General features: G+C 42.6%; 1 protein-coding gene across 5 annotated transcripts; it reads right to left on the bottom strand.

Moving 5' to 3' along the window:
• Positions 1–799: 799 nt before the first annotated feature.
• IL1RL1 (interleukin 1 receptor like 1) lies at positions 800–26,661 on the bottom strand. 5 transcript variants are annotated; one of them, XM_070475574.1, is made up of 13 exons: positions 26,402–26,661; positions 20,197–20,270; positions 19,769–19,940; positions 18,449–18,659; positions 16,733–16,907; positions 16,477–16,639; positions 14,988–15,059; positions 12,532–12,673; positions 12,295–12,434; positions 7,279–7,425; positions 5,847–6,014; positions 5,630–5,751; positions 2,369–2,454 (listed from the first exon to the last, which is right to left on the bottom strand). In XM_070475574.1, the coding sequence occupies exons 3-12, from the start codon at positions 19,827–19,829 to the stop codon at positions 5,642–5,644; spliced, it is 1,389 nt and encodes a 462-aa protein (XP_070331675.1). In that variant the 5' UTR covers positions 19,830–19,940; positions 20,197–20,270; positions 26,402–26,661; the 3' UTR covers positions 2,369–2,454; positions 5,630–5,641. The 5 variants fall into 5 exon arrangements, with proteins under 5 accessions (XP_070331659.1, XP_020730617.2, XP_020730602.2 ...); XM_070475558.1 differs by lacking the exon at positions 5,630–5,751 and having other exon boundaries at positions 800–2,454; XM_020874958.2 differs by lacking the exon at positions 5,630–5,751 and having other exon boundaries at positions 800–2,454; positions 20,214–20,270.
• Between the last annotated feature and the right edge of the window lie 428 nt (positions 26,662–27,089).

Genomic DNA, 27,089 nt, shown 5'->3' with positions numbered 1-27,089 from the left:
AGTAGTCATGTATGGATGTGAGAGCTGGACTATGAAGAAAACTGAGCACCGAAAAATTGATGCTTTTGAACTGTGGTGTTGGAGAAGACTCTTGAGAGTCCCTTGGACTACAAGGAGATCCAATCAGTCCATCCTAAAGCATATCAGTCCTGGGTGTTCTTTGGAAGGACTGATACTGAAGCTGAAACTCCAATACTTTGGCCACCTCCTGCGAAGAGTTGACTCATTGGAAAAGACCCTGATGCTGAGAGGGATTGGGGGCAGGAGGAGAAGGGGACGACAGAGGATGAGATAGATGGATGGCATCACCGACTCGACTGACATGTGTTTGAGTAAACTCTGGGAGTTTGTGATAGACAGGGAGGCCTGGCATGCTGCAATTCATGGGGTCGCAAAGAGTCGGACACAACTGAGTGACTGAACTGAACTGAACTAAACTGATAGGGGGATATTTCTATATACAAATATTAATTTACAATAGGCCATAGACTTAAACATAAAAGCTGGAATAAGGCACAGTTCATAACAGTACATACATAAGACAAATTCTCCATGACCTTGGGATAAGCAAATGTGTATATATATATACACATATATTTTTAGGACACAGAAGACACTATCCATGTGACAAAAATTGATAAGTTGGGCATAATCAAAATTTTAAATGTCTGCTAATCAATCGGTGATTTTAAAAATGAATAGGCAAACCTGGAAAAATTCTTACCTTACTTCTTTCTGAAAAGGAACTGCCCCTCCCAAAGAGACTAGTAAGGTGAGAATTATCAGCAGACATTTGAAATTTTTTTTTCAGTTTTATTTATTTATTTATTTTCTTTACAATATTGTATTGGTTTTGAATACATTGACATGACTCCGCCATAGGTGTACATGTGTTCCCCATTCTAATTTTTTAGTTTCTTTTATTATGGAGCTAGGGAAGAGATTATTTTCAATTCCCTGTTATGATATCCCATGTATTTGCTATAGAAAGATTTCATATTTGGCTTTATGCTTTCAAGTAGTTAATGCAAAGAAGGAAATAAAATCAGTTCCAAAATATCCTGTGTTCATAAATCAGAAAAGCCTCTGTCATTCTAGGTGGTAGTGAATCTGGAGAGAATTTACTCTTTATAGCAGTGGTCCCCAACTTTGTTGGCACCAAGAACCAGTTTCATGAAAAACAATTTTTCCATGGAGGGGGTGGTGAGGAGGGGGGAGGGGGGATGGTTTAGGATGATTCAAGCACATTACGTTTCTTGTGCACTTTATTTCTATTATTATTACATCAGGTCTACCTCAGAGCATCAGGCATTAGATCCCAGAGGTTGGGGACCTCTGCTTAAGAGAACATAGAATGAAATCCACATTACAAGAAAATGTCTTAACAAGTTGTCACTATTTAATGAATTCTTACTCTGGTCTAAATACTTTTATTTTTCACTTGATTAGCACAGAAATACAAGGAGTTTGGTATGATTATTCTCATTTCTCTCATATGAAATAACTTTTAGAATTGAAAATAACAAATATAATGACAATTGGGTAATTGAGTAAAATACGCCAACAAAATCGGCAATATTGAGATGATAAAAATTAAGCATCTGGTTGAATAAACTCTAACACACTCTGGCAGAGTGAGGAAGATTTAATACCGGTGTTCCAGTAGAGATGATCTGAGTGTCTGTTAAGATTACATGAAAATTTAATTCTAAAACTTTCAAAATATGTTCAAAATATGTAATATAGACAAAGAATAAGGAGAGAGGATGAGAGAGTGAGAGAGAGGAAGAGTAGCTAGAAGATGCTGGACCACAGTGGAGAAGGACTAGCCAAGGGAGATGGAACATGAGGTCAGGAGTCCCGGAGCTTGAGGCTGAAAATCCCTGGGCATTTTGCATGCACCAGGAATCAGGGACACCCAAGTAAGTTAGAGTATGATGCCTGAGGTCTGAAATCCCTCTGCTATAGTACTATTTTTGGAGCTCAGTGTCTGGTACAGCAGCGTGACCCAGTTAGGAGAAATTCGGGTACACAACACAGGATGCATTCGCCATCAAAGCAAGCACTATTACCCCTGGGAACTCAAGGATGCCAAGCTTGGAGTTTTCCTGGGGAGTCGGCTTGGCGCCGGTGGCATGTGGTACCTTACGTGTTTCCAGAACTTGGAATTCAGGGACTGCTTGTTGGCCACGTCGTCCTCCCTCCACTTGATGGTCCCCTGAACTTTGATGAGATGCTTCAGGGAGTCCTGAAGCTCCTCAAGCTGCAGGCCGCCAGGCTGGCACAGAGCCTCCATTTCAATGAGGATGGCCTTGGAGTCCTGCTGAATGAGGGTGCTGTGCAGGGCGATCTCCCGCTCGTAGGTGAACTCCTTGCTGTGCACGATCTCGGGAGTGAGGATGAAGAGGTGCCGCCTGCTCATCCGGATGCTGGTTTCCACTGTGCTGGCTACATCTAGTGATAAAAGACAGGGCGGGAGAGGTAAGGACCCGCACGCCGCTGTCACCGCGCCAGTCAAGCCCTCTTCTCTCCCAGGCAGAGCAGTCCAGAGCTCTTCAGCTCAGGGGGAACCGACAGTTACATAGCAGGAGACTTGGAATTCAGGTTCATTGTCTACACGTTGTGGCTTCCCTGGTAGCCCAACTGGTGAAGAACCCGTCTGCAATGCGGGAGATCCTGGTTCGATCCTTGGTTTGGGAAGATCCCCTGGAGAAGGGAACAACTACCCACTCTAGTATTCTTGCCTGGAGAAGTCCATGGACAGATGAATTATCTACACATTATCTTCCTAGAATATTAGTTTACGTGTTGCAAAAGGACTTAGAATTATTAAAATGTTTTGATTTTTAATTGGAGGATAATTGCTTAATAATGTTGTGTTCCTTTCTGCTGTACAACAACATGATTCAGCCATAAGTATGCACATATCGCATCCATCTTGAGCCTCCCTCCCAACCCCGCTTCATCCCACCCTCTAGGTTATCACAGGGCTCCCAACTGACTTCCCTATGCAGTATAGCTACAATATCCATTGTAATGTGTATACTTCCATGCTACTCTCTCTCTGACTTAGAATTTTAACTCTTATTAAACAGCACAAACTCAGGAACCTTTGCTTCTCTGAACTGACTCAAGTCTCAGGAAGTCTTGGATCCACTTTGCTCCCCACCCCCAGGCCCCCACCCCCACCCCCCGTAATCTCTATTGTAGAAGCTACTTTGATTCAAACTAGGAAAATCTTAAGGAAGATGAGATCCTTTGTCAAGCCACTGTTTGTGGACCATCAGCTCTACGGTGATTTCCCTTAACTTCTGAGTGGAGTGAAAACATGTAAAACACACAGCTGTCAGAGCAAGGAGGGAACTGTGATGGAGGAACAACCATGAAAAAAAAAAAAACAAGTCCAGACATTCTTAGAGAGCAGGGGCCAAAGACTGCCAGTCCACAGGGTTGGAAGCAGGAAATAAATGTCAATAGTGCCAGCCAGAGACCTTGTGTCAGTAGATCCTAACAGAAATCTCAGAATACTTGAAAGCACTGAGTAGAGAGAGTTTAATGAAAGGACAGTTTGTGGGCAGAGCCAAGGGAAATCAATGAGAGATGCTCAGACCTCTACAACTGGTGACATCAGAGAGTGACAGTCACCCTCCAGGTGTGAAAGTGGGAACGGTTATGGAGCCCGAGGTGTGTACCTGGAGGACCAGCTCCAGTGCTCAGCAGGGAGAAGCACGGCCACCTGGGCTACCCCACCCGGAGGGGACCAGGGATACACCCTGCCCTCTGAGCGCCTGCCTGCATCTCCCATTGGCCACGCCCGGTGTGAAGCAGATGATGCCTTCCATACAGATCAGTCCCCAGGCCACTGGACGGAGCAGGGCGGTGCAGAGCGGGCTTATCAGGGCAAATGGCAGGTGACCGTCATGAGAAGAAATGCACCTCAGGGGCCAGTTATGAACTTTTTCTAAGGGAAAAGTGAATTTGGGTGTTGGTTTTTAATTTATTTTGGTTGAGGTGAGATCAGAGGACATGGGCTTCCCAGGTGGCGCTAGTGGTAAAGAATCAGCCTGCCAATGCAGGACACATTAGAGATGCGGTTTCCATGCCTGGTCAGGAAGATCCCCCGGAGAAGGAAGTGGCAACCCACTCCAGTACTCTTGCCTGGAGAATTCCGTGGACGGAGGAGCCTGGCGGGCTACAGTCCATGGGGTCCACAACTAGCCAGTGGGGAGAGCTGGAGGAAGAAGGGTGCTTTGGGAGAGATGTGGGTTGCATCTTCCAGAATTGTATACTCTACCGTTCTCCCAAGCTGGTACTAGGCCATTAACATTACCTAAATATTTCAGGATAAATCAGATTCACCTGTGATGTGTTATTTACTTCTTTTTAAAAAAATAAATTTATTTATTTTAATTGGAGGCTAATTACTTTATAATATTGTAGTGGTTTTTGCCATACATTGACATGAATCAGCCGTGGGTGGACATGTGTCCCCCATACTGAAGCCCCCTCCCCGCTCCCTCCCCATCCCATCCCTCAGGTTGTCCCAGTGCACCGGCTTTGAGTGCCTGTTTCATGCATCGAACTTGGACTGGTGATCTATTTCACATATGGTAATAGACATGTTTCAATGCTGTTCTCTCAAATCGTCCCACCCTCGGCTTCTCCCACAGAGTCCAAAAGTCTTCTTTATATCTGTCTCTTTTGCTGTCTTGCATGTAGGCATCTGAATCCCTCTTTGTGGTAGGAATGCCAGTTTAAACTCACAGTCTATGAAACGAACCCTCCCTCATTCCTGTTCCAAATACTTCCTGGTCCCTGAGGAATTCGAGTAGCATTAGAAGGAGGGTTTCCAACGTGCCTTTGTTCAGGACCCTGTCCATCTGGGGGTAGCTACAGGAAGGAGGAAATTAACACATCCCCTCTCTGAGGCTGGCCATTCTAGGAGACATTTGAAAGATGAATGGGCTTTTTACTTGGCTTTCTCACCTCCCCCACCCATCTCTGTTCTATAAAAGAACCTGGCATCCAGACCCCAACAAGTTGATTATTTTGAGACTTTATTTAGGGAAAGAGGAAACACTACTGAAATGCTAGAATTGTGACCCAACTGTCAAAAGCACGTGAAACTGACTAGGAGTATTAAGAAAGAGAAGACACAGTTCTATCTGTTCTTGTGAGGACATAAATTTGTAAATGTTTCTTCAGTGTCAGGAGAGTTATAGAAACTTTGAGTCCCTTCAAATATGTTAGCCAGTGCCTCTGGATAGGAGAATATAATTCTTGGGATGTTAAGTCTTTCAGATCTAGACAGACTTCAGAGATTTCATTCCTCCTCGTGGTGGACACGGGAAGTGAAGCAGGGGCGGGTGGACGTGCTCAGTTGCTCATCACGTCCAACTCTTTGTGACCCCAAGAACTGTAGCCCGCCAGGCTCCTCTGTCCACAGGATTTCCCAGGCAAGAATACTGGAGTGGGCTGCCATTCCCCTTTTCAGGGGATCTTCCTGACTCAGATCAAACCAGTGTCTCCTGTATCTCCTGCATTGTCAGGTGCACTCTAACCACTGTGCCACCAGGGAAACCCGAAGTAGGGGCTGGGCCTGCCAGATTCACAAGCAAGGATGTCTTACCCTGTCTTCACATCACTGCCACTCCTGTGAAGACCTCAGGATCACAGTGGTGATGGGGACAGGAGAAGAAAAGAAGTACTTCCTTCTTCTGGAGAAGTATTTATAAGTTCTGGTCCTAAGACCTGGAATAATGATCGCAACTCCTGATTCAAGAGCTCATCACTTAGCTTTCTGAAGAATGAGAGTTTCTGGCCCTGATGACTGTGGATAAGTTTACCTTGTCCAGGGAGCAGGTCTCTCCCATAGATGCATAAGTTGTAACCATATTTATTTTCAAGAACATCGGGCAGAATCTGGTGAACAAAGTACTCCACAGAGCTGGCCCCCTCTGGACTGTTTTTGCAGCTTCGTGGATAGATCACATAAGCATCATAGATCTTCCCATCTGAGCATGAGAACAAGGAGCACAACGTTATTAACTGGTCCTTAAAAAATTCTCATTTTACTCTTGATAGACATTTCTCTTGGAATTTTAGGATTATTGGTGAAGATACCACATCCCCTCAAATATTCTAGAATCCAGAGAGGATGACAACAATCTACTGTCCCCAAAATGTCATCAGGAAGTGACTTCCCAGGTGGCACAGTGATACAGGATCAACCTGACAATAGAGGAGATGCAAGAGACTTGGGTTTGGTCCCTGGGTTGGGAAGACCCCCCTGGAGCAGGAAGTGACAATTCACTGCAGTATTTTTCCCTGGGAAATCCCATGGACAGTGGGGCCTGGCAGGCTACAGTCCATGGGGTCACAAAGAAGTCAGACATGACTGAGCACACACACAGTACAGTCATCAGGAAACTAGTCTTAGTCCCAACATTCTCCTTTTTACTGTCTCAGACTTGAACAGAGTTCAAGTTGTTCAGATTGAACACAGACAAATGCCTGACCAGTTTAGTTCAAGCCATATTGTCCTGTTTGATTAATAATATATTAATAAGTATTTATAGTCACAGATAAGGGATTTTTTTTTGCTGTGCCAGGCAGATTTAAATTTTAGTTTTTGTTTTCCCCATGGGGCAGTGAAAATGCTAAAAGGTAGTTTCTTGGTGGCAAGGGAGGAGAAATGTTTAAGGGGTCTGAATTTCTCACAAATCAAACAATTAGCTGTAGTTGAGTGACTCATATGGAAAATCTAAGTTTTATCTGCCTCCGAATAAAAGAATGGTGTTCATATTTAGCAGGTATAACTGCTTCCTTTCATGTGTATACATACGTAGGGAGGTAAGACTCTTTATGGAACAGGGTTTCTGGTAAAAATACACCTACAATCTGATGGACCTTTCTAACATGTTCACCTCTGGAAAAGACGAAAAACTTTGTAAATGTTTGACTTCCGTAAAGTTTTACCAGTACAAATTTCCCCAAATGGTCTTTCTGGGCTGGGAGCAGATTCTGATATTGAGGAATTAGTAAGAACAGCAGTTCTACTGGGAAGAAAATTGGAGCCGTTTAGGTGAATTTCAAAACCACAAGGAATGACCAGACAGGATGAAGAGTGTCCTCTGAGTACTCAAAAAGATTTATTGATAATATGCTAATAAGAGAAAATCTAGGTTTAGTATCATAACTATTAAGAGATTATTAGAAGCAAACAACAGCCAGTATAGAACCTTTTCTATTAAAGAAAATTTGAAACTTGCCACTTACCATTCCTAGTTTTGGAAGGTCTAGCTATGTCTCTCCAGAACAGAATAATCTCAATCCAGAACACTTTTAGAATTATCACCAAGCCATTGATTAGTAGTAACAACAGGCTAAATCCTGCAAGCATGTAGTAGGTACTTTGTTGATCCACTATTCAAAAGATGGGGGAGGAGAAACATGATCATTATTATTTCTAAAACAGAAGAAAATAAAAAAACACATGGGTGCTGCCATCCATTGGGAGGACAAGAAATTCGCACAAGGACTGCCTATGTGGAATTCTCGTGGCTGTTTCAAGAATCAGTAAATTAATGGTTATTGAGCCTCTATTCTGTGCAAGGCACCGGGTTAGGCATTGTAGGGGATTTTCAAAGCATAAGACATACAGTTGTTCTTTCTCAGTCAGGTCTGACTCTGCGCCCCCATGGACTGCAGCATGCCAGGCTTGTCTGTCCTTCACCATCTCCTGGAGTTTGCTCAAACTCATGTCCATTGAATCAGTGATCCCACCCAACCATCTCGTCCTCTGTTGTCCCCTTCTCCTCCTGCCTTCAGTCTTTCCCAGCATCAGGGTCTTTTCAATATAAAAGATAAAGAGACACATGTAAACTTAGCTAAGATAGGAAGTGAAAGCATCAGTTTTAGCTCAAAGAGGTTTTAGGAAGGTGTACCCACTGTGTGCTGGACTAGCAATTGGAGACTTCCTGCGGAATGAGGTCCCTGGAAGATGAGTGAGATTCGGAGAGTTTCACGAAATGCGCTCCTGGCACGCAAGGATGCTATGATCCCAAGGGCAGCGATGGGAGTGTGTTTTCTGAGGAAGACAGATACTCTAATCTGGGGAATTGCTGGAATACATGATTGGAAAGCTGGCTCTAGGCCTAGGTTCTGATCAGACTGGAGGGTCCAGCTGAAGCATTTTGTCTCTGTCCTGGTTGTGGGAGCCACTGAAGAGTGTTGAGTGGTTCCTTAACAATAAAGGTGGTTTTCAAGCAAGATTAGTCTGATGGCATGAAGTTTTGTTTCCGTGGCCAATAGACCCTCGGAGTAGAATGAGATGAGAAGTTTCTGCAGCATGGGAGGGGCCAGATTCGTGTAATAAGGAGAAAGGAATGGACAGGCTTGGCATTGGTGGCATCAGGGAGAAATAATCAACAGGTCTTTAGAGACTTATCACATCTGGGGTTGGTGACACAGGAAAGCAAAGGGAAAAACAAGAACTTTGTAAGTCTCTAATGAGTGTTTGATGAAGTCAAATTACTGGGTTTTTGGTCCTAAATACACCGTTATTTCCCTTCTGTTGAACATTTTTTAGCCACTGCTGCACCTTTACCTTTACTCATTGCTTCACAACATATATACGCAAGATGGTCCCCATCTGGACTGTATCAGATATATACAAACTGAATGTAAGGACTGTGCTCATCAATAGTAATTTTGGCTGTTGTAAGTTTACTTCCCACTTTAAAATTGTTAACCATCCTATCTTACAAATAGTCCTACTTAACGATAAATGTGAGGAGACTCAAATGAGATTTGGCTGTATAGTTCCCTTTTCATTTCCATCTGATCTCAAAACATAGACTCCCAGTTTTGCCAAAGAAAATCACTGGTTCAGATTTGCAAATTCTTTCATTAGCTCATCAGCTTCCTGACTATCTAGCACTATGAAATCAAGAATTACCAAGGTGGGGAATTCCCTGACAGTCCAGTGGTTAGGACTCTGCACTTTCTCTGCAGGGGGCACAGGTATGATTCCTGGTCAGGGAATTAAGATCCCACATGCCTAATGGCACAACCAAAAAAAAAAAAATTCTTTTTAATAAAAAAATTTACAAAGAATGAATAAAGTGAGCTGATTAAAAACTGAAAATTGGCAGTGAGCCTAGTATCTGTCTTGTCATCAGTTTAAATGATAAATATTCCCTACGTAAATTATTTCAACTTGATTCCTCTCCAGGTCACTTTTTCTAAAAATAATATTTGGACATGCGCTGGGAATCCCAATTTCTTGCACAATATGCATGTGACTGGTTTACAAGCAGAAAGAAGTTAATTCAAGACATTAAGAGAATTTGAAGTTCAGTATCTTCCTAAATGTTACTTTACAAATGCATCAGTCAGTTCAGTTCAGTTGCTCAGTTGTGTCCGACTCTTTGCGACCCCATGAATCACAGCATGCCAGGCCTCCCTGTCCATCACCAACTCCCAGAATTTACTCAAACCCATCCAGCCATCTCATCCTCTGTCATCCCCTTCTCCTCCTGCCCCCAATCCTTCCCAGCATCAGGGTCTTTTCCAATGAGTCAACTCTTTGCATTAGGTGGCCAAAGTACTGGAGTTTCAGCTTCAGCATCAGTCCTTCCAATGAACACCCAGGACTGATCTCCTTTAGGATGGACTGATTGGATCTCCTTGCATTCCAAGGGACTCTCAAGAGTCTTCTCCAACACCACAGTTCAAAAGCATCAATTCTTCGGTGCTCAGCTTTCTTCACAGTCCAACTCTCACATCCATACATGACCACTGGAAAAACCATAGCCTTGACCAGACGGACATTTGTTGGCAAAGTAATGTCTCTGCTTTTTAATATGGTATCTAGGTTGGTTATAACTTTCCTTCCAAGGAGTAAGAGTCTTTTGATTTCATGGCTGCAATCACCATCTGCAGTGATTTTGGAGCCCAGAAAATTAAAGTCTGACACTGTTTCCACTGTCTCCCCATCTATTTCACATTGAGTGATGGGACCAGATGCCATGATATAAATAACCCTTATATGCGATGCCTAACACTGAATATTTTCCATAAGTGTTTATAAACAGGAAAAGCTGCGTCTGAGTCCTGGCTCATAGAACTGCACAATTAGTCAACCTCTTTCAGTTTCCTAATCTATAAAAGTAGACAATAATAATAGTAACTTCATTATGGATTTTTTATAAAACAAATGAAAAATTATATGAAAAATAGTGCCTGGTCCTCATATTTAGAGAACAGTGAATAAATGCTTATTATTATTATTATTATTGCCTAATGGCTCAGACAGTAAAAAATCTGCTTGCAATGTAGGAAACCTGGGTCAATACCTGCACTGGGGGATCCCCTGGAGAAGGGCGTGGCAACCCACTCCAGTATTCTTGTTTGGAGAATCCCATGGACAAAGGAGCCTGGCGGGCTACAGTCCTTGGGGTCACAAAGAGTTGAACACAGACTGAACGCACACATTATTATTATTAATAGTAGTAGTATCAAATGTTGAATATTTAATCATATGGGGACATAGGCTTTTAAGTTTTTATTTTTAAAATTCAGGACAGTGTATAATTTCTTTTACTGTATTATTAGAAACAAAGAAACTTATTGTGACCATTAAAAACAGTTGCAACAATTTTTGTTTAATTTACACAGTTATTGAGACAGAGTATAATTGTGTTGATTTGAAGAAAAGCAGGTGAAAGTTAGCATATAAAGATGATTTAGAAGAAACAAAATCACATGTATGCGTAACATGAGAACAGTTCCAGCTGGGAGCTCTGTGATGACCTAGAGGGGTGGGATGGGGGCAGGGATGGGAGAGAGATCCAAGGTGGGAGATATATGTATGTGCATAGCTGATACACTTAGTTGAACAGCAGAAATGAACACAACAAAAGCAATTACATTCCGATCAAAAAAAAAAGAAAGAAAGGAAACAATTCCAATACACAGGGACCTAGAGAACATTCATAAAATGACAATGTGCGCACAGACAGCAATGGGATAAGGACACCATGGCAGAGCTGGGTCGGGAGGCTTCCCTTTTCCTGTGGGGCCTTCCGTGCCCACCAGCACCACGATGTCACCATAAAATGACATCTCATCAGGGTCCACACATCCTGAGATGACATGCATATATATATGTATATATATATATAACTAGCAGAATCCTGACAACCCATGGAGCATGATAATAATATTTAAAATCATCTACAGCAGTCATGGTTCTGTTGTTTTATAAAAACTTACAAATCAGTGGTTTGTGTTGAATTCAAACAAGAAAAATCCAAAAGACCACCTCAGGCAAAGACTAAATAACCCTATCAAATTTGTTAAACTTTCCCATCTCTCCCAATCAAGTGGTGCCTCTGTGGGTTTATCCAAATTAATCTGGACTTTACCCCACTTGGGCTTCCCTGGTGGCTCAGCTGGCAAAGAATCTGCCTGCAATGCGGGAGACCTGGGTTCGATCCCTGGGTTGGGAAGATCCTCTGGAGGAGGGCATGGCAACCCACTCCAGTGTTCTTGCCTGGAGAATCCCATGGACAGAGGAGCCTGGCAGGGCTACAGTCCATGGGGTCACAAAGAGTCCAACACGACTGAGCATCTAAGCACAGCACAGTACCCCACTTATGGGTATAAACTGGGAGTTGAATTCTCCCTGTGACTATATGACAAACACATTAAATAATTTCTACATCATCACACATGGAGTGACAAGAAAAGATATCAAAAATTTCCCTGCATCCTTTGTTACACTGGAATAAATGCTTCATGTAACCAATGGAGTGTCTTTACTTGGATGTGCAAACAAGTGAGAGAATTGACAGGTGCTCAGGAAGGAAGTGTTTGTGAAACTATGTTTTGCTGCCATCATTGTGCATAGTTGTACATGGAGGGAGTGGAAGAAAGACACACTCACTCCCAGGGAGAAGACGTGTGTCCTTACTGACTGGTTTAACAGGGTCTGAGTGTGCTGATCGTAAAAAGCACAGTGACAGTTCAAGGGCTTCCTTTCTGTCTTGAATTCTGTCTCTCTACACAATATATACCTATCTCTATATACAGTGTATATATGTGTAATGCCTATACCCAAGACAAATCTTTTCTCCCCCTGCCTTCTTCAATTTGTGAGATGGAGCATTCTGTTGTCTTGATGGATTTTCCAGCAACCACTGGCCAACGCACTGTTCTCTGAGAATGTGATTTCAGCTTACAGTTGATACAGCAAACTCAAGTGACTGCAGTCTCAGAAACACGCCTTACTTGGGTTTTTCCTCCGCAGTGTTACAGTGTGCGTGACGAAGCCATGGAAATTCATGGCCAGACACTCATACTTCCACGTCAAATCCTCTTCTTTGACCTCCTCGATTTTTAAAACAGCTCTTCGGCAAGTCAGCTCACCACTAGGATTAAACAGCAGGCTGTTACTTCCAGTGCTTACTGTGCAGCTGCAAACCAGGGGGGAAGGTGGGGGCTGCTTTAACTGCCATTGAAAAATACCTTTGTGTGCGCTCCTGCATCACTTGTATTCTCGTTTCACCAAAGTTCTTAACCTCACTTCCGTTCACCCGCCAGAAGGCCTCAGCCATGACCTGATAGCCTTTCCCAAAGCAAGCCAAGCACGTTATGTTTGTTGGTTTTCCTAGATGAGAAGGAAAGAAACTCACCAATAAAATTCTGTTCAAATGGGATTTAATTTAAGGTGAAAAAAATTCACTGAACACTCTCTGTGTGCCATGAAAGAAAAGTGAAACTGTCACTAAGTCGCATCTCTTTTTGACCCCATGGACTGCAGCCTGCCAGGCTCCTCTGTCCATGGAACTTTCCAGGCAAGAATACTGGAGTGGGCTGCCACTCCCTTCAGGGATCTTCCTGACCCAGGGAGCCAATCCTCGTCTCCTGCACTGCAGGCAGATACGTGGCCATAAATGGATCCCCATTTCCCTTCTTCATCATTAGCACCTTCTTCTTTCTCTGCCCCCCTTTGCCTCCTCCTCTCCTCTCCCAGCATCCTCACTTCACTCACAGGTCAGGGTGAAGCTCAGCCCCCTCTCCCCTCTCCTTTCTTCCCTGCTTTGCAGCAGAAACTCAAGAGCCTTCACCAATGCCACATTGTAATCTAAGGTTTCCCTTTACTATACATTGAAATTTATCTTTTTTAATTGGGGTATAGCTGCTTTAAAAAAAAAATGGGATAGAGTTGTTTGGGTTTCCCAGGTGGCTCAGTGGGAAAGAATCCTCCTGCCAGTGCAGGAGACACAGGTCGATCCCTGGGTTGGGAAGATCTCCTTGAGAAGGGAAGGGCAACCCCCTCCAGCATTCTTGCCTAGGAGATCCCATGTACCAAGGAGCCTGGCAGGCTCCAGTTCATGGGGTTGAAAAGAGTGGGACACGACTGAGCACCTGAGCACACATAGTTGCTTCACAATGTTCTGTTAGTTCCTTCCGTGCAACATCACGAATCAGCTGTATGTAAGCACATATCCCCTCCCTCTTGGACATCCACCCCTCCCCACCCTACCCCACCTCCATCCCAACCTTCCAGGTCGTCACAGAGCACCAAGCCCAGCTCCCTGCCCGACAGAGCAGGTTCCCACTAACTGATTCACACAGGGTAGTGTATATACGGCAGTCCCAATCTCCCGGTTCATGCCACCACCCCCACCATTTCCACACATCCATTCTCTACATCTGCGTCTCTGTTCCTGCCCTGCAAACAGGTTCATCTGCCCTGTTTCTCTAGATTCCACATATATGCATTAATATACAATATTTGTTTTTCTCTTTCTGACTTTTTTCACTGTGTGGGGAATATTACTCAGCCATAAAAGGGAATGAAATTGGGTCATTTGCAATTTCTTTTTAATGGCTGTCTTCCACTCCTTTCTCATCCTACCAAATCCCCCTCCTTTCCCTGTTATTACCTTTGTAGGTAAAACCATTTCATCTGACTCAGCTACAATTCCATGATTTCTAACTATTCCACTATTTATTATCTTCTAACAAGAGCCTCTCTACTCTCCCTCCTGTTAATTTGAGACTTCCTCCTTCAGAGGAAAGACTTAAGGGCTGTTTCCTGCCTTAGGACAGTACATTCAGCTGTCCCCTACTGAGTTCATCATTCCTGGGTCAAGAATTAGGCATTCAGGGACTTCCCTGGTGGTCCAGTGGTTAAGAATTCTCCTTCCAGGGCAGGGGGTGTGAGGTCAATCCCTGGTCGGGGAGCTAAAAGATCCCATATGCCTCACGGCCAAAAAGCCAAAACGTAAAACAGAAGCAATACTGTGACACATTCAGGAAAGACTTTAAAAATACTAAAAAAACAAACAAGAGGCATCTGAAGAGAGAAAAGGAGCTTAGAGTCTCCCAGGAGGTGACAACGGTATAATCTGTGATAATCAGAACACAAGGTACTCTAGTGTTCTTATAGAAAGATGGGACTTCCCAGGTGGCGCTAGTGGTAAAGAACCCGCCTGCCGGTGCAAGGAGATGTAAGAGATGTGGGTTGCGAGTTGGATCCCTGGGTTGGGAAGACACCCTGGAGAATTCTTGCCTGGAGAATCCCATGGACAGAGGAGCCTGGCAGCCTACAGTCCATGGGGTCCCAGAGAGTGGGACGTGAAGTGACTTAGCACAGCACACATTGATCTGTCTAAGCCTAACCATCCACAAACATAAAGTAGGACAATATCTACCTCCTGGACAGAAGCAAGAGGGAAATGAGGCAACACGGGCAAAAGCACCAAAACACAAAAAGCAAAGCAGAGCACAGAACAAATGTAAGTGCTGTATATGGTGGTGAGCACATACCCCTGATACTAGAAAGTGCCCAAGACGGGTGTTTGCAAGTATATCTCACTCAATCCTCAAGACCTGCTATGGAGATAGCCTGACCCTGGGGTCACATGGAAGTTTTTCCAGGCAAACATTTTACAGTATTCTTATAGTTTTCTTACCAATTTCCACTTCCTTTATTTCATTTTGTGCAGGTGCTTTAATTTCAGGAGGCAAAGAAGAGTGCTGCTCCTCTGAAATTAAAGACAAAGACAGAATTTCAGTATTTGGAGAGCACTGACTAGCCGAAAATACAAAGCTTGTATTTTCATATTTCTGTCCTATTTCATAGCGACGTTTCTCACATCTTTCGAAAGTGATCCATGGCAACAAGCACACATGTATACACATACACCTGCACACAGTTAAACAAAAACAGTCAAACAACACCTTTCTGCTACTAGCTATGTTGTTTTTTTGATATTTTCTCTTCTCTTTTTTTATTGTTATAACAAATATTATGCAAACCATTAAATGAATTGCATAATGTAGCAATTGCCAGAAAACCTCATTTCTATAGAATAGGCAGAACACTACAGGGAAGATTTTCAAAGGCCCATGAAAGTGATAAACACGTAAGTCTACACTTGTACTCACAGCCTTCCACCTGTGTGGCTCACCGTATCAGAAAGTTCAAATTCCTGTAGCATTGTTGCCTAGACATGGTAAAAGTATTCTCAGAGGTTATGTAAATAGAGAGAAACCTATTTAATCTCTAGTATAACTAACTGAATTAGAAATTAGTTCTAATGGAGCACAGATGCATTCCTGTACCCCTTGATTCTCACTTATTTCAGAGTGCTCTGATTAAGGACCTCTGTGGGATTTGATGTTGATCACTGAGAGATACTAACACAAATGTGGTCCAGTGGTGTTCATTTTACAGGGGTGGAGCACCGGAAAACTCCAGACAAAACTCTTGTCCACTATTGTTCTGCCCGAAGAAATGTGCCAGGCATATAGGTTTCATCTATACTCCCAGATCAAGCTATGTTGAGGAGACCCCAACTCTTTGTTGATCTTTCAGGTTTGATTGTGAAGACTTTCCCCTGATGGATTTTTATAGAATGTAAAGTGAGCTTGAAATAAAAATTAGAATTAAATGACCTACCTAAGGTTGTAGATGATGATGAAAGCCTTGCAAATCAAGATTGAAAACCACCCAATGATACCTATGTATCTCTTTATAAAGCTTCTCATTGTACTTCTAATCCATTTAGTTATATCAGAGAGTAAACAGATCTTGCTCTACTTACAGAAAGTCTGACAAGACATTGGGAGAAAGTAATCCCGCTCTTCAAATAGTTGAGCTGCTGTTCAAAATAATGTTAGGTGATTGCATTACCTTTGAAAAATTAAAATATAGAGGAGAGAGCAGATGTGGCTTTGAATTATTAGTGTAATTTCGCCCACTGCCCCCAAATGTATTAAAACTTGATGGTGTATAATATAGAAAAGCTCTTTGCATCATATTAGAGAATGTGTAAGAAAAGATGAGCCAGGAGGAAGTTCAAGGAGGAGGATAAAATACAGGCAAGTCAACAAGAAGGACACAATTTCTCTAACTTTATCTTTTTTCAGTATTGCCCTTTGTTACATTTAGTAGCTCACCAGTAACTGTGAATGATCTGGTTGCTGTTACAATATATTTGACTCCATATTCATTGTGCATAAATTTACATGTATAATCACCAGTGTCCTTGTCGGTTGCATTATGAATCAGCAAAAACGTCTTATGTGCCAGGTACCTTTGTCCTTGGAGAACTTCACAGTTCTGAAATGAAAGGTTCCAGTACACTTTTAGTAATTCTTTCACATCTATTTTGGTTGTGTATTTTCATCTATTTCCCTGCAAGTTTCTTTTTACCTTAAACCACTCAACAGGCTGTGTCCAATTGTAGCGGTCAATTGTAGGACAAAATATTAGGGACTTTTTTTCTGATCCAGATGTCGTTGAGTATATCAGATAATCTGGAATATTGCAATCTGATTGCTTTTCAAAAATGGTGACGTTCACATATCCAGTCTTATTGGAGGTAGGACTATTAAAATAAATCAAGCAATTTTTTAAAAGTCACTTAGCATTATGCAATAATTTAATCCAACTCTAACTTTTACTTGATATTATTTAGCATTATGAAATGATTTAATCCAACTCTTAATTCAGCAAGAATACTGCAGTGGATTGCCATTTCCTTCTCTAGAGGATCTTCCCAACCCAGGGATCAAAGCTGCGTCTCTTGCATCGGCAGGCAGGTTGTAATATCAGCATTATGAAATGACTTAATCTGACTCTAACTTTTAACTTAATACTAACATTATGAAATAATGCAACTCTAATTTTTCTTCCTAAAACAATTGATATAGAGTAGCTCTTATTTTAAAATAATCATTAAAATCTGAAGTTTTAATTGGTTTTATGGTTACATTTTAAATAAAACACAACCCCTTGCAGTTGCGGTTCAGTTGCTCAGTGTTGCAACCCCAGGGACTGTAGCCCACCAGGTTCCTCTATCCAGGGGGTCGTCCAGGCAAAAATACTGGAGCAGGTTGCCATTTCCTTCTCCAGCAGATCTTCCTGGATGAACGCACATCTCCTGTATTGGCAGGCAGATTCTTTACCACTGAGACACCAAGGAAGCTTAAAACATAACCCCTACTGTAGCCTTAAAAACAACTCCCTCACCATTTCTCTATATACTATATGTGCCGTCACACCAACACCTGATATAATAATGAAAATAATTAGTATCTCTTAGGAGTTTCTTTCCTATGTACCATTTATTAAGGTGGTAACATTACCTCGTTTTGTGCTCATAACGGCCTCTGAAGTGGGTTCTGTTATCACGTGTATTTGACAGATGAGGGAACAGAGAAGGAGCAGTGACTTAACAACAGCACAGAGATAAGTGGTGAGGACCATGGACTCAAAACTAACACCATCTGACCTCAGAGCCCAGGCGCTGAGCTAGAGCAACTTGCCTTTTGACATGGTTGGTCTCCTCGCTTATATTTACCAACCAGGCACAAAATCACATTTGTGACAATTTACTTGTAGAGTAATGCACTCGGGCTTGCCCCTCAGGTGGAAGGCCCAGGTGCCCACCCTTTTACATTCATCACAAGCCTAACCTGGATGTCATACATCTCGGTCACTGCTTTGTATACTGGGTTGTTCTTATTTGCAACTCAGAGTGAGCGAGTGCTCTCAGCTTCACAGTCACTAGAAAAACCTGGGCTACAAGTTAAGCCCTGCAATTATACATCCAAATAGCTCACCAGGGGCTTCCCTGGTGGTCCAGTGGTTAAGACTCTATGAATCCACTGCAGGGAGCACACCCCAAACAGAGCTCAATCTCTGTTCGGGGAACTAAAATACTGCATACTTTGCAGTGCCTCCAAGTAATAATAACAAATAGTTTACCACCACCTGAACTTCACCATGAGGACATTCCTAGAAGTTGCTCTTTTATTCAGATTACTTCATAAATTTGACTGTTCCAGAGAGGTCTAGAGAGGGAAGAGAAGTGAGGCGGCTCAGAATATTAGCTGTTAAAGACAAAGGAGCAGGCCTGGATAATACCGTCTGACAATGCAGGTATAAAATCCGGAGTCGTTGACTTTGGCAGGGAGGAACTTGAGACACTTCCCTGAGGCAACTATTCGATTTCCTCTCTGGGTAGTAATACTTTTGTTGGTTTTTGAGTAATACCAGTCCACAGGGTGTGGAGATTTTTCTTGTCTGGGACATGTCACAATTAAAGCCTCATTTTCCAGGCCCAAAAATGATCTGCCTGCATTAAAAAAACAAACAAACACATAAATTTCTTGAAGTGATCATATGAAAAGATTACAGTTTTGGTATTCTAAATATCCCCTTCTAAGTTTCCCCAGTGGCTTGGTGCTAAAGAACCTGCCTGCCAATGCAGGAGACTCAGGTTCAATCCCTGGATCAGAAAGATCCCCTGCAGTAGGAAATGGCAACTTGCTCCAATATTCTTGACTGGGAAATCTCTTGGACAGAGGAGCCTGGCAGGCTACAATCTATGGGATTGCACAGAGTTGGACATGACTTAATGATTAAACAACAGCAAGATTAAATTGAGAAAGCTGTCATACTCTGTGATACTTTGAGAAAGAATAAGTAAATCATCTAGGCTCTTTTATGAAATATTCTAATGGGTACACTGGAGAAGGAAATGGCAACCCATTCCAGTATTCTTGCCTGGAAAATTCCACGGACAGAGGAACCTGACAGGCTACAGTCCGTGGGACTGCAGAGTTGGACACAACTGAGCGACTAACAGTGGGTACATAAATTAGTGGTTTAACCTTGACCTTGATCCTCCACATTGCTCCAAAGAAAAGCAGCGAAGTTCACCTACACAAAGCAAGTTGTTGAGTCAACAAACCCTGACCATACCTTCTATATGCAGGCACCATGTTACATTTTGATGTATTTGAATGCATTAAATCAAAATGATGTTGTATTTGTTATAAAAAATTTGTCCCCATAAAGGGGACAAATGAAGAACTGCTGATGAAGAATAACTCTAGGGACTTCCCTGGTGGTGCAGTGGATAAGAATCCCCCTGCTAATGCAGAGGACACACGTTCGATCCCTGGTCTGGTAATATCCCACATGCCACAGGGCATCTGAGCCCATGACCCACAGTGAAGCGTAGCCCCTGGTCCCCGCAACTACAGAAAGCCTGTGTGCAGCAACAAGGACCCAGAGCAAGCAAAAATAAGTAATAAATGGATTTTTAAAAAAGAATAACTGTAGAGCATAAATGAACTCTCCACACTGCCATTCAGCTAGAGCAATTGGATAGCAAGGCACATGTTCTTGTAATTACTTAATTAAAATTGTTTTAAATCTCATTTCAAAAGCAATACTTACTAAACTTAGCTGATGTGGAAGATATCAGAGCTGTTAGAATTACTGAGACCCAAAGTCTCATTCTCAGTTTCTCAAGTGAGAGCAGATGTTGAGAACCGATTCTCAAGCTGATTCAGGTTGAGTTTGTGACATCCAATGGCAAAGCTCCCACCTAGGAGATTGATGGTATTCCCTAAGATAGATAATTGCAAAGAACTGTCAGTATCTCTACCAAAAAAATAAATCATGTGAAATCACAAGCAAGCAATTATCCGCCAATTAAAAATAAATTAATTAAAAAACCAATTATTCTCCAATTAAAAATAATTTTTAAAAATCACAAGCAAAATATTTACAGCCATGATTTTGACTTGCTTAATACCCCTGCCCCCTGCAAGGAGCATTCATCATTAGCAGATCTTTAGTATACAAGCTGACTTCAGACGCACATTATTGAATACTGGACCTTGGTGCCATGCAGACCTTATGATGGCCGTGTTGTTTCACTGTCTCGTGAATGAAGCTAAGTTAAGAGGAAAGAAAATAAGTTTCTATTTTTGGGAAAAAAGAAAATCATAAAATTAAGAGACCCTAGACAACACAGTATTATAAATGCTGACATAAAACCACAAACATCCACACAGGCTGGTAACTGTTGTGCGGTCACATGATCCCCTTCTTCCCCCAAGAACACAGGGAAGCTGTCATCCCATATTTCCTAAGGATAATAAGAAAGAGATGGGTAAAATGGCCATCAAATTATTGCCCTAGACATTATACCAAACCCTGAAAAATATGTCTCTCATCCTGTTTGTCCCCAAGATCCACCAAAGGCTTTCTAAGATAAGTTGAAGGTCTACGAAAAACAATTGCATTTTTTTTTCTTTCAACAAAAGGATAACAGCTATATTTTTTTTTCTTAAAAAATATTTTTTTTCTTAAAAAGTCAGAGGAAGGATGGAACCAATAAAGAAACTGACAAATACAACTACAATAACCCTTAATATATTTCAGGATAGCACATTTCCTCTAAGCATTAATTGTTGGTACTTTTCTCATTACTTGTATGGAAACGTTTTTACTATGAAATTTAGTTAAGTAAGGGATGCTTACCCAAAGTGAAGGGCAGAAGCAAAGAACTTCAAGTCAGTGACTGAGTCGTGAATACTTTCCAGTTCTTTCGGCTTCTTCCTTACGGACTGACTCCACACATACACAAATTCCCTCTTTTATTTTAAAGGGGAGATAAGAGACATCCTTCCACATACCCACTCCACCCACCCTAAATTTTCACCTTAAGCCAAAATCCATGACTCGTTCAAAAGTGCTGGTTCACTGTATACCAAGAACTCTTGACCCTGGTATGCAAATATTTAAGGACAACAGTGAATAATCCCTTGGAAGAAGTAATCAAATCTTATCTGTTTTAGCATCAGTTACTCAAGGTAATGCTTGGTGTTTGTGACTCCGATATTACTACACTTCCAGTTCCAAATGATCTGGAAATCCGGGAACCCTACAACTGCCCATCCAAATACTTTTTGATATTTCATTTGGCAGACTCTAGCGAGGAAGGCTCAGCCAGTTATAACAGCTTTGGTTCTGAGAGAGTTTCAAAAGCAAATGGGGGCAAGAGATGAGAAGTGAACAGACTCTAAGGAATTTTGCAAATGTACTATTTAAGGTCCAGAACTAACATAGTCTCATCCAAACACGGATTCCAGATTCTCAGATTCAAGTCCCTACAGGCTCTTAGACAGGAAAGGCAGGTTTTTCTAAAGAATTCATAGAAATAGAGGGACGTCATAAGACTGCCTTACAGGGAATGACATGGAAAACCATAAGCCTCAACTCTTGGGTTCCATGTCAAACAAATGTTAGCTGCACATTTGCCTTTAGCTCCACACAGCTGGTGTGATTCAGTCATGAGTAAATTTGACTTACTTTCAAACCTCACCACACCCCAGAAGGATTCTGGGGCTGATTCCAGACTAGCACTGTAATATAATAACCAAAGCTAAGGCTTCTCTAGAATTCACTGCGTGTCACATACAGTTCTCAATGACTTCCATGTGTTAGCCCCTTCATTCTCACAACCACCCCGTGAAGCAGGCACTATTATTGTTACAGTTGTTTTACAGACAAGGACACTGAGACAGCAGGTGTTAGTTGCTCAGTCGCGTCCTACTCTTTGTAACCTCATAGACTGTAGCCCACCAGGCTCCTCCATCCATGGGATTATCCAGGCAAGCATACTGGAGTGAGTTGCTATTCCCTCATCCAGGGGATCTTCCCAACCCAGGGACCAAAGCTGGGTCTCCGGCATCACAGGCAGATTCTTTACTGTCTGATCCACCAGGGAAGCCTTGAGACACCAAGAGGGTAAGCAAATGGTACCAGTTATGTTATGCTAAGAGATGGAGCCAGAATTTGAACCCAAGCAGGTTGGCTCCAAAGGCTAGATTCCTAACTATTTTAGATTCTGTACTATTTTGCTACGATATGATGAAGGTTAAAAGAGGAGGTGCTGCCCAAGAAAAGTTTCAGTGGATTTTTGGAGCCCATTGACACCACCACCACTCCCCGCCCTGCTCCCCTGTGGCTGGCAGTGTTTCTGAGGCAGGCGTCTCCTTCTGCACCAATATCAGTCATGTGGTCTCAGAGGGAGAGATGAAAAGTCTTGTCACTGCTGGGAGATTCACCACAAGATGCTGGCATCACTTCAAGGAATTAGATCCGCTTGCCACTATTCTTGACTTAGCTGTTAAGACCATATCGGTTTTGGCATGAGAATCTGCTCCACAGAATCAGGAGAAGGCAAGCTTGTAACAGCGCCCAGGACACTGTAACCTCTAGGTATCATTTTGACAAACAAAATAATACTACCTTAAACATGCTTACATTTGAATACAAACTTACATTTTGTATCCTAAAATATCTTAAAATTTTTAAATTAAGTTTAGGCATTTATTCCTTCAGACTAGGCCATAGTTATCTTGGTTTCCTAGTTTTCAATAAGGCTTCAGTTAGAGTTTTAATAGCATACCCATGATATCTTGCAGAAGCATTTAATAAAGTCTAGCTATTGTGATAAATAAAAGCTATCACTATAAAATAATTCAATTATTCAACAATTAAGTCCTTGCATTGAAAGTACAATATTGCATAGTACTTATCATCAGCAGCATTCAAATTTTACAGATTAAAATAAAAACCCAAGGATGAGACTGGTTAAATAATTTGACCAAGCTCACACAGTTGCAGCTGGGGTTGAAATCAGACTTGCTGAACCTCAAAGACACGTCTTTTTTGCCCCTAACCTCAACTAAAAAGAGAGATTACAGTGGTAAATCTTTCCTTCTTATGATTGAGACAGGGAGATGAAATAAAATAAGTAGCCCTAATTTCCTTTAAGCCCATTTTCTATAGAGAACTAAGCCATTTTGGTCTCTAACTACTATGATACCATCCAGTGTAAAAGTATAGTAGTTTATAATAACTCAGCAAGACAAAACATGAAAGGCAAGAGCTTCCAATAAATAACTAAATCCAAGATATTGAGCAGCCATGAATTCTGCCAAGTTAAGCAGAAATCTTCCAATGCCTGCTGACTGCAAGGGCAGATTATCCTCTTTTTAAGAATTCTCAGAATTACTCTTCATTTTCAGAATTCAGTTCAGTTCAGTCGCTCAGTCGTGTCCGACTCTTTGCGACCCCATGAATCACAGCACGCCAGGCCTCCCTGTCCATCACCAACTCCCAGAGTTTACTCAAACTCATGCCCATCGAGTCGGTGATGCCATCCAGCCATCTCATCCTCTGTCGTCCCCTTCTCCTCCTGCCCCCAACCCCTCCCAGCATCAGGGTCTTTCCCAATGAGTCAGCTCTTTGCATAAGGTGGTCAAAGTATTGGAGTTTCAGCTTCAGCCTCAGTCCTTCCAATGAACACCCAGGACTGATCTCCTTTAGGATTTTCAGAATTAATCTAATTTGGCCATGGGGTGCTTCCCAGGTGATGCTAGTGGTAAAGAACCCTGCAAGAGTCTCGGGTTCTATCCCTGGGTCAAGGAAGATCCCCTGGAGGAGGGTTTGGCAACCAAGCCAGTATTCTTGCCTAGAGAATCCCCTGGACAGAGGAGCCTGGCGGGCTATGGTCCATAGTGTCACAAAGAGTTGGACATGACTGAAGCGACTTTGCACAAAATTTAGCCATATATTTTTTCTGCCTATTATTAAGGTGGAGTCTGGACATGGGACAGGGTTTGGAGTGAGAGTCCCTCAGTATGGGATGTATACAACCAGGTATACCTCTTAGACATACAGCTGGAGATGTCAAGGCATCAATGAGCTATTTGCTGCTGAAGTTCAGGAGACACATGTAGGTTAGAGACCTACATCCAGATATATATAAATTTGGCATACATGAGTGTATAGATGAAATTAAACCCACTAGACTGGAGGAGATCTTCCAGAGTGCAAGCAGAAAGACCTTGAAGCTACACAAGAGAAAAGCTGCTCACCTTCCCTGGAAAGTTTCCCTGGAGAGAGGTATTCATCTTTGCTTCACAGATCAGTTTGAACCTCTGGGTGTAAATCACTGCAGAAGTATTGAGAATTTTGCTCTTGTTAGTGACTGAGTCGTGTCTCTCTTCGAGACCCCATGGACTGTAGCCCGCCAGGCTCCTCTGTCCGTGAGTTTCTTCAAGCAAGAATACTGGAGTGGTTTGCCATTTCCTTCCCCTGGGGATCTTCCTGACCCTGGGATTGAACCCAGTTTCCTGCATTGTCAGGTGGATTCTTTACCACTGAGCCACTTGGGAAGCCCCATCTTTCTCCATACTCACAAAAAACTGGAAAGTGTGGAAGGGCAAGCAGAGAAATATAGACCCTCATAATCATAGGACAAATATTTTGAAGGACGTAGATGAAGAGTTCTCCTATTGGAAAAGCAGAAATCTGAAAACCAAAGACGTCCCCGAAATTTTTGAGCTACTAGCCCACATATCCAAATATAGAAGGATCAAGCTTCTCACCTACACATGCTGTTCAAGAGCAGAGAGAACTCTCCTTCCTGTTGGGGATTCTGTGATTCAAATCAGCAGCCACAGGGGGCCACCAGTAGGGCACAGAGGTGAACGTTCTCAAAGTAGGAAAAATAAGAAAATAATGATGATGATGAGGACTGACATTATTAAGCATCTGATGTTAGCTAGTTTAATCACTAAGTCGTGTCTAACTCTTAATCTGATGTTAGCTGGTTTAATCACTAAGTCATGTCTAACTCTTGCGACACTATGGGCTGTAGACCTCCAGGCTCCTCTGTCCATGGGATTTTCTGGGCAAGAATACTGAAATGGGTTGTCATTTCCTTCTCCAGGGGATCTTCCTGACCCAGGGATCAAACCTGGCTTTCCTGCATTGCAGGCAGATTCTATTTCATCTTTAGACACCACCCTCTGAGCCTGACGTTAGTACTAACATGCTGGCTTTATAAGTCAACAGTACAAGAATTAAAGAGGTTAGATGAAAGGTCTAGAGTCATCAGTAAGAGCAAGAGCAGGGATTAAATGTGGTTCTGTGGGTGTTGGAGCTTTCTCTCAAAGACTAGCAGGAATGGCATGACAAGGTCCACATTGAGACTTTGGGGGCAATGACACATGAATATGTCATTGAATATGGCACATACATATGCATACCTCCCTCTTCTCCTGTGGGTACAGCTTTAGGGACCAGCTCTGCCACATTTGACCCTGCATGCTTTGTTGAGAGCCCTTCAGAGAGGAGAGGAACGGAGCCATCAACCAGAGGTGCCCATGACAGACATGGATTTGAGTCGGTTATTCCTCCCTACCCACCACTCCCCTCAAAAGATGGGCCCCCAGCAGCCCTCCTCCTGAAACACATCACTCTCTTTTGCTATTCTATTTCCTTCTCCCCTTCCACACACCACATTCCTCTCCACCTCCCCACCCTCTGCCACCCAGGAGCTCCTTTCTTCCCAAACTTTTTTTTCCTTCTCCACCATCTGAGCAGATTCCATTTCTGAATTCAGTGGATTCCAGCAAGAACAATTCTGGAATATGAGCACTCTGCATGTACTATATACCACAAGACCCCCCTCCCAAGTCCACCCCTCTCCATTTCTTTTCTAGTACAGCAGGCCAATGGGCTTCCCATTTGGTGTTAGCAGTAAAGAACCCACCTGCCAATGCAGGCAATGTAAGAGATGTGGGTTCGATCCCTGGGTCAGTAAAGAACCCACCTGCCAATGCAGGCAATGTAAGAGATGTGGGTTCGATCCCTGGGTCAGGAAGATCCCCTGGAGGAGGGCATAGCAACCCAATCCTGTATTCTTTCCTGGAGAATCCCATGGACAGAGGAGCCTGGCGGGCTACAGTCAGTAAAACCTCACAAAGAGTCGGACATGACTGAAGCAACTTAGCACGCACCTGAGGCCAAAGTTCCATGTAATACAAACAAGACTTTAAGGGACTTCATCACTCTGTACCTTGGTTTTCCCATTGGTAAGACTACCTTTCTCAAAGACAGAAAATCAAGGGCAATGATTATTTTCAACCAAAATTTTTGTTTTCAAATTCCATTCCCTTTGAGATCAAAGCATTTTTGAAAAACGCCCCAAGGAAAGACACTTACCATCCGGCTGGTGAGCTCTTTCTCCCTCAGCTTCCTACCAGCAGAGTTTGCTAACTCGAAAGACCAGTTCTCTAACAGCTCTGTGCTTCATGTGACAGCCACATTTCTTTTGAAGCCTTCCTTTGTCCTTATCAGTTAAGAAACAGGAACCAGGTTGCTGATGAGCTGCTCTGTTAAAAAATACTGACTTCAGTTTGTACCATGTTCTCTATTTGAAAGATCTCTGATGAAGCTGTACTTTCCACTGTGACGGTAGCTCTGCAGTTGGTCACGTTTCCTCTTAGCTCTATTTTGCCTTCCTTGTAGCTGACTTTTTCAGCAAAGCCTCCTGACATCATCTAGGTGGCAGGTCACTCAGTGCCCCTACAGTGAGTTGGCAGCTGAAACTATGGCTCTGAGTACAACAGTGTACATCTATGCAGGAGGTTCTACTGTTGATGCCATGATGTCTATGTTTTGAAAACTCTGATACGATTGGGTGCCTAGGCATGAACCAGGCTCTGTGCCCAGGGATCTCTACACACGCTGACCCCTGCACTCCTCAGAGGCTTAGTGGATGCTCAGAGGGGCTAATCAGTTACCCTACTTAGGGCAACAGCCAAAATCCAAAGCCTCTGTAACTGGACTCTTTCCATGAGAATTCCGAATAAACTGACTTTAATCATCTATGTGATTTTATTATTATTAC

The sequence above is a fragment of the Odocoileus virginianus genome, chromosome 2, assembly GCF_023699985.2.
Source record: "Odocoileus virginianus isolate 20LAN1187 ecotype Illinois chromosome 2, Ovbor_1.2, whole genome shotgun sequence".
NCBI lineage: Eukaryota > Metazoa > Chordata > Mammalia > Artiodactyla > Cervidae > Odocoileus > Odocoileus virginianus.
Note: the sequence above shows the minus strand (reverse complement) of the source record. Positions and strands in the feature narration are given on the sequence as shown.

What these genes read in the sequence shown, in the direction of transcription:
- IL1RL1 (XM_070475558.1), bottom strand. Translation starts at nt 19,829, where the DNA reads ATGAGACTTTGGGTCTCAGTAATTCTAACAGCTCTGATATCTTCCACA. An exon ending in ACCTTCCAAAACTAGGAATG is followed by an intron (nt 6,015 to 7,278) that starts GTAAGTGGCAAG and finishes TCTCATGCTCAG; the next exon opens with ATGGGAAGATCTATGATGCT. An exon ending in AGACCTGCTCCCTGGACAAG is followed by an intron (nt 2,455 to 5,846) that starts GTAAACTTATCC and finishes TTTTATCACTAG; the next exon opens with ATGTAGCCAGCACAGTGGAA.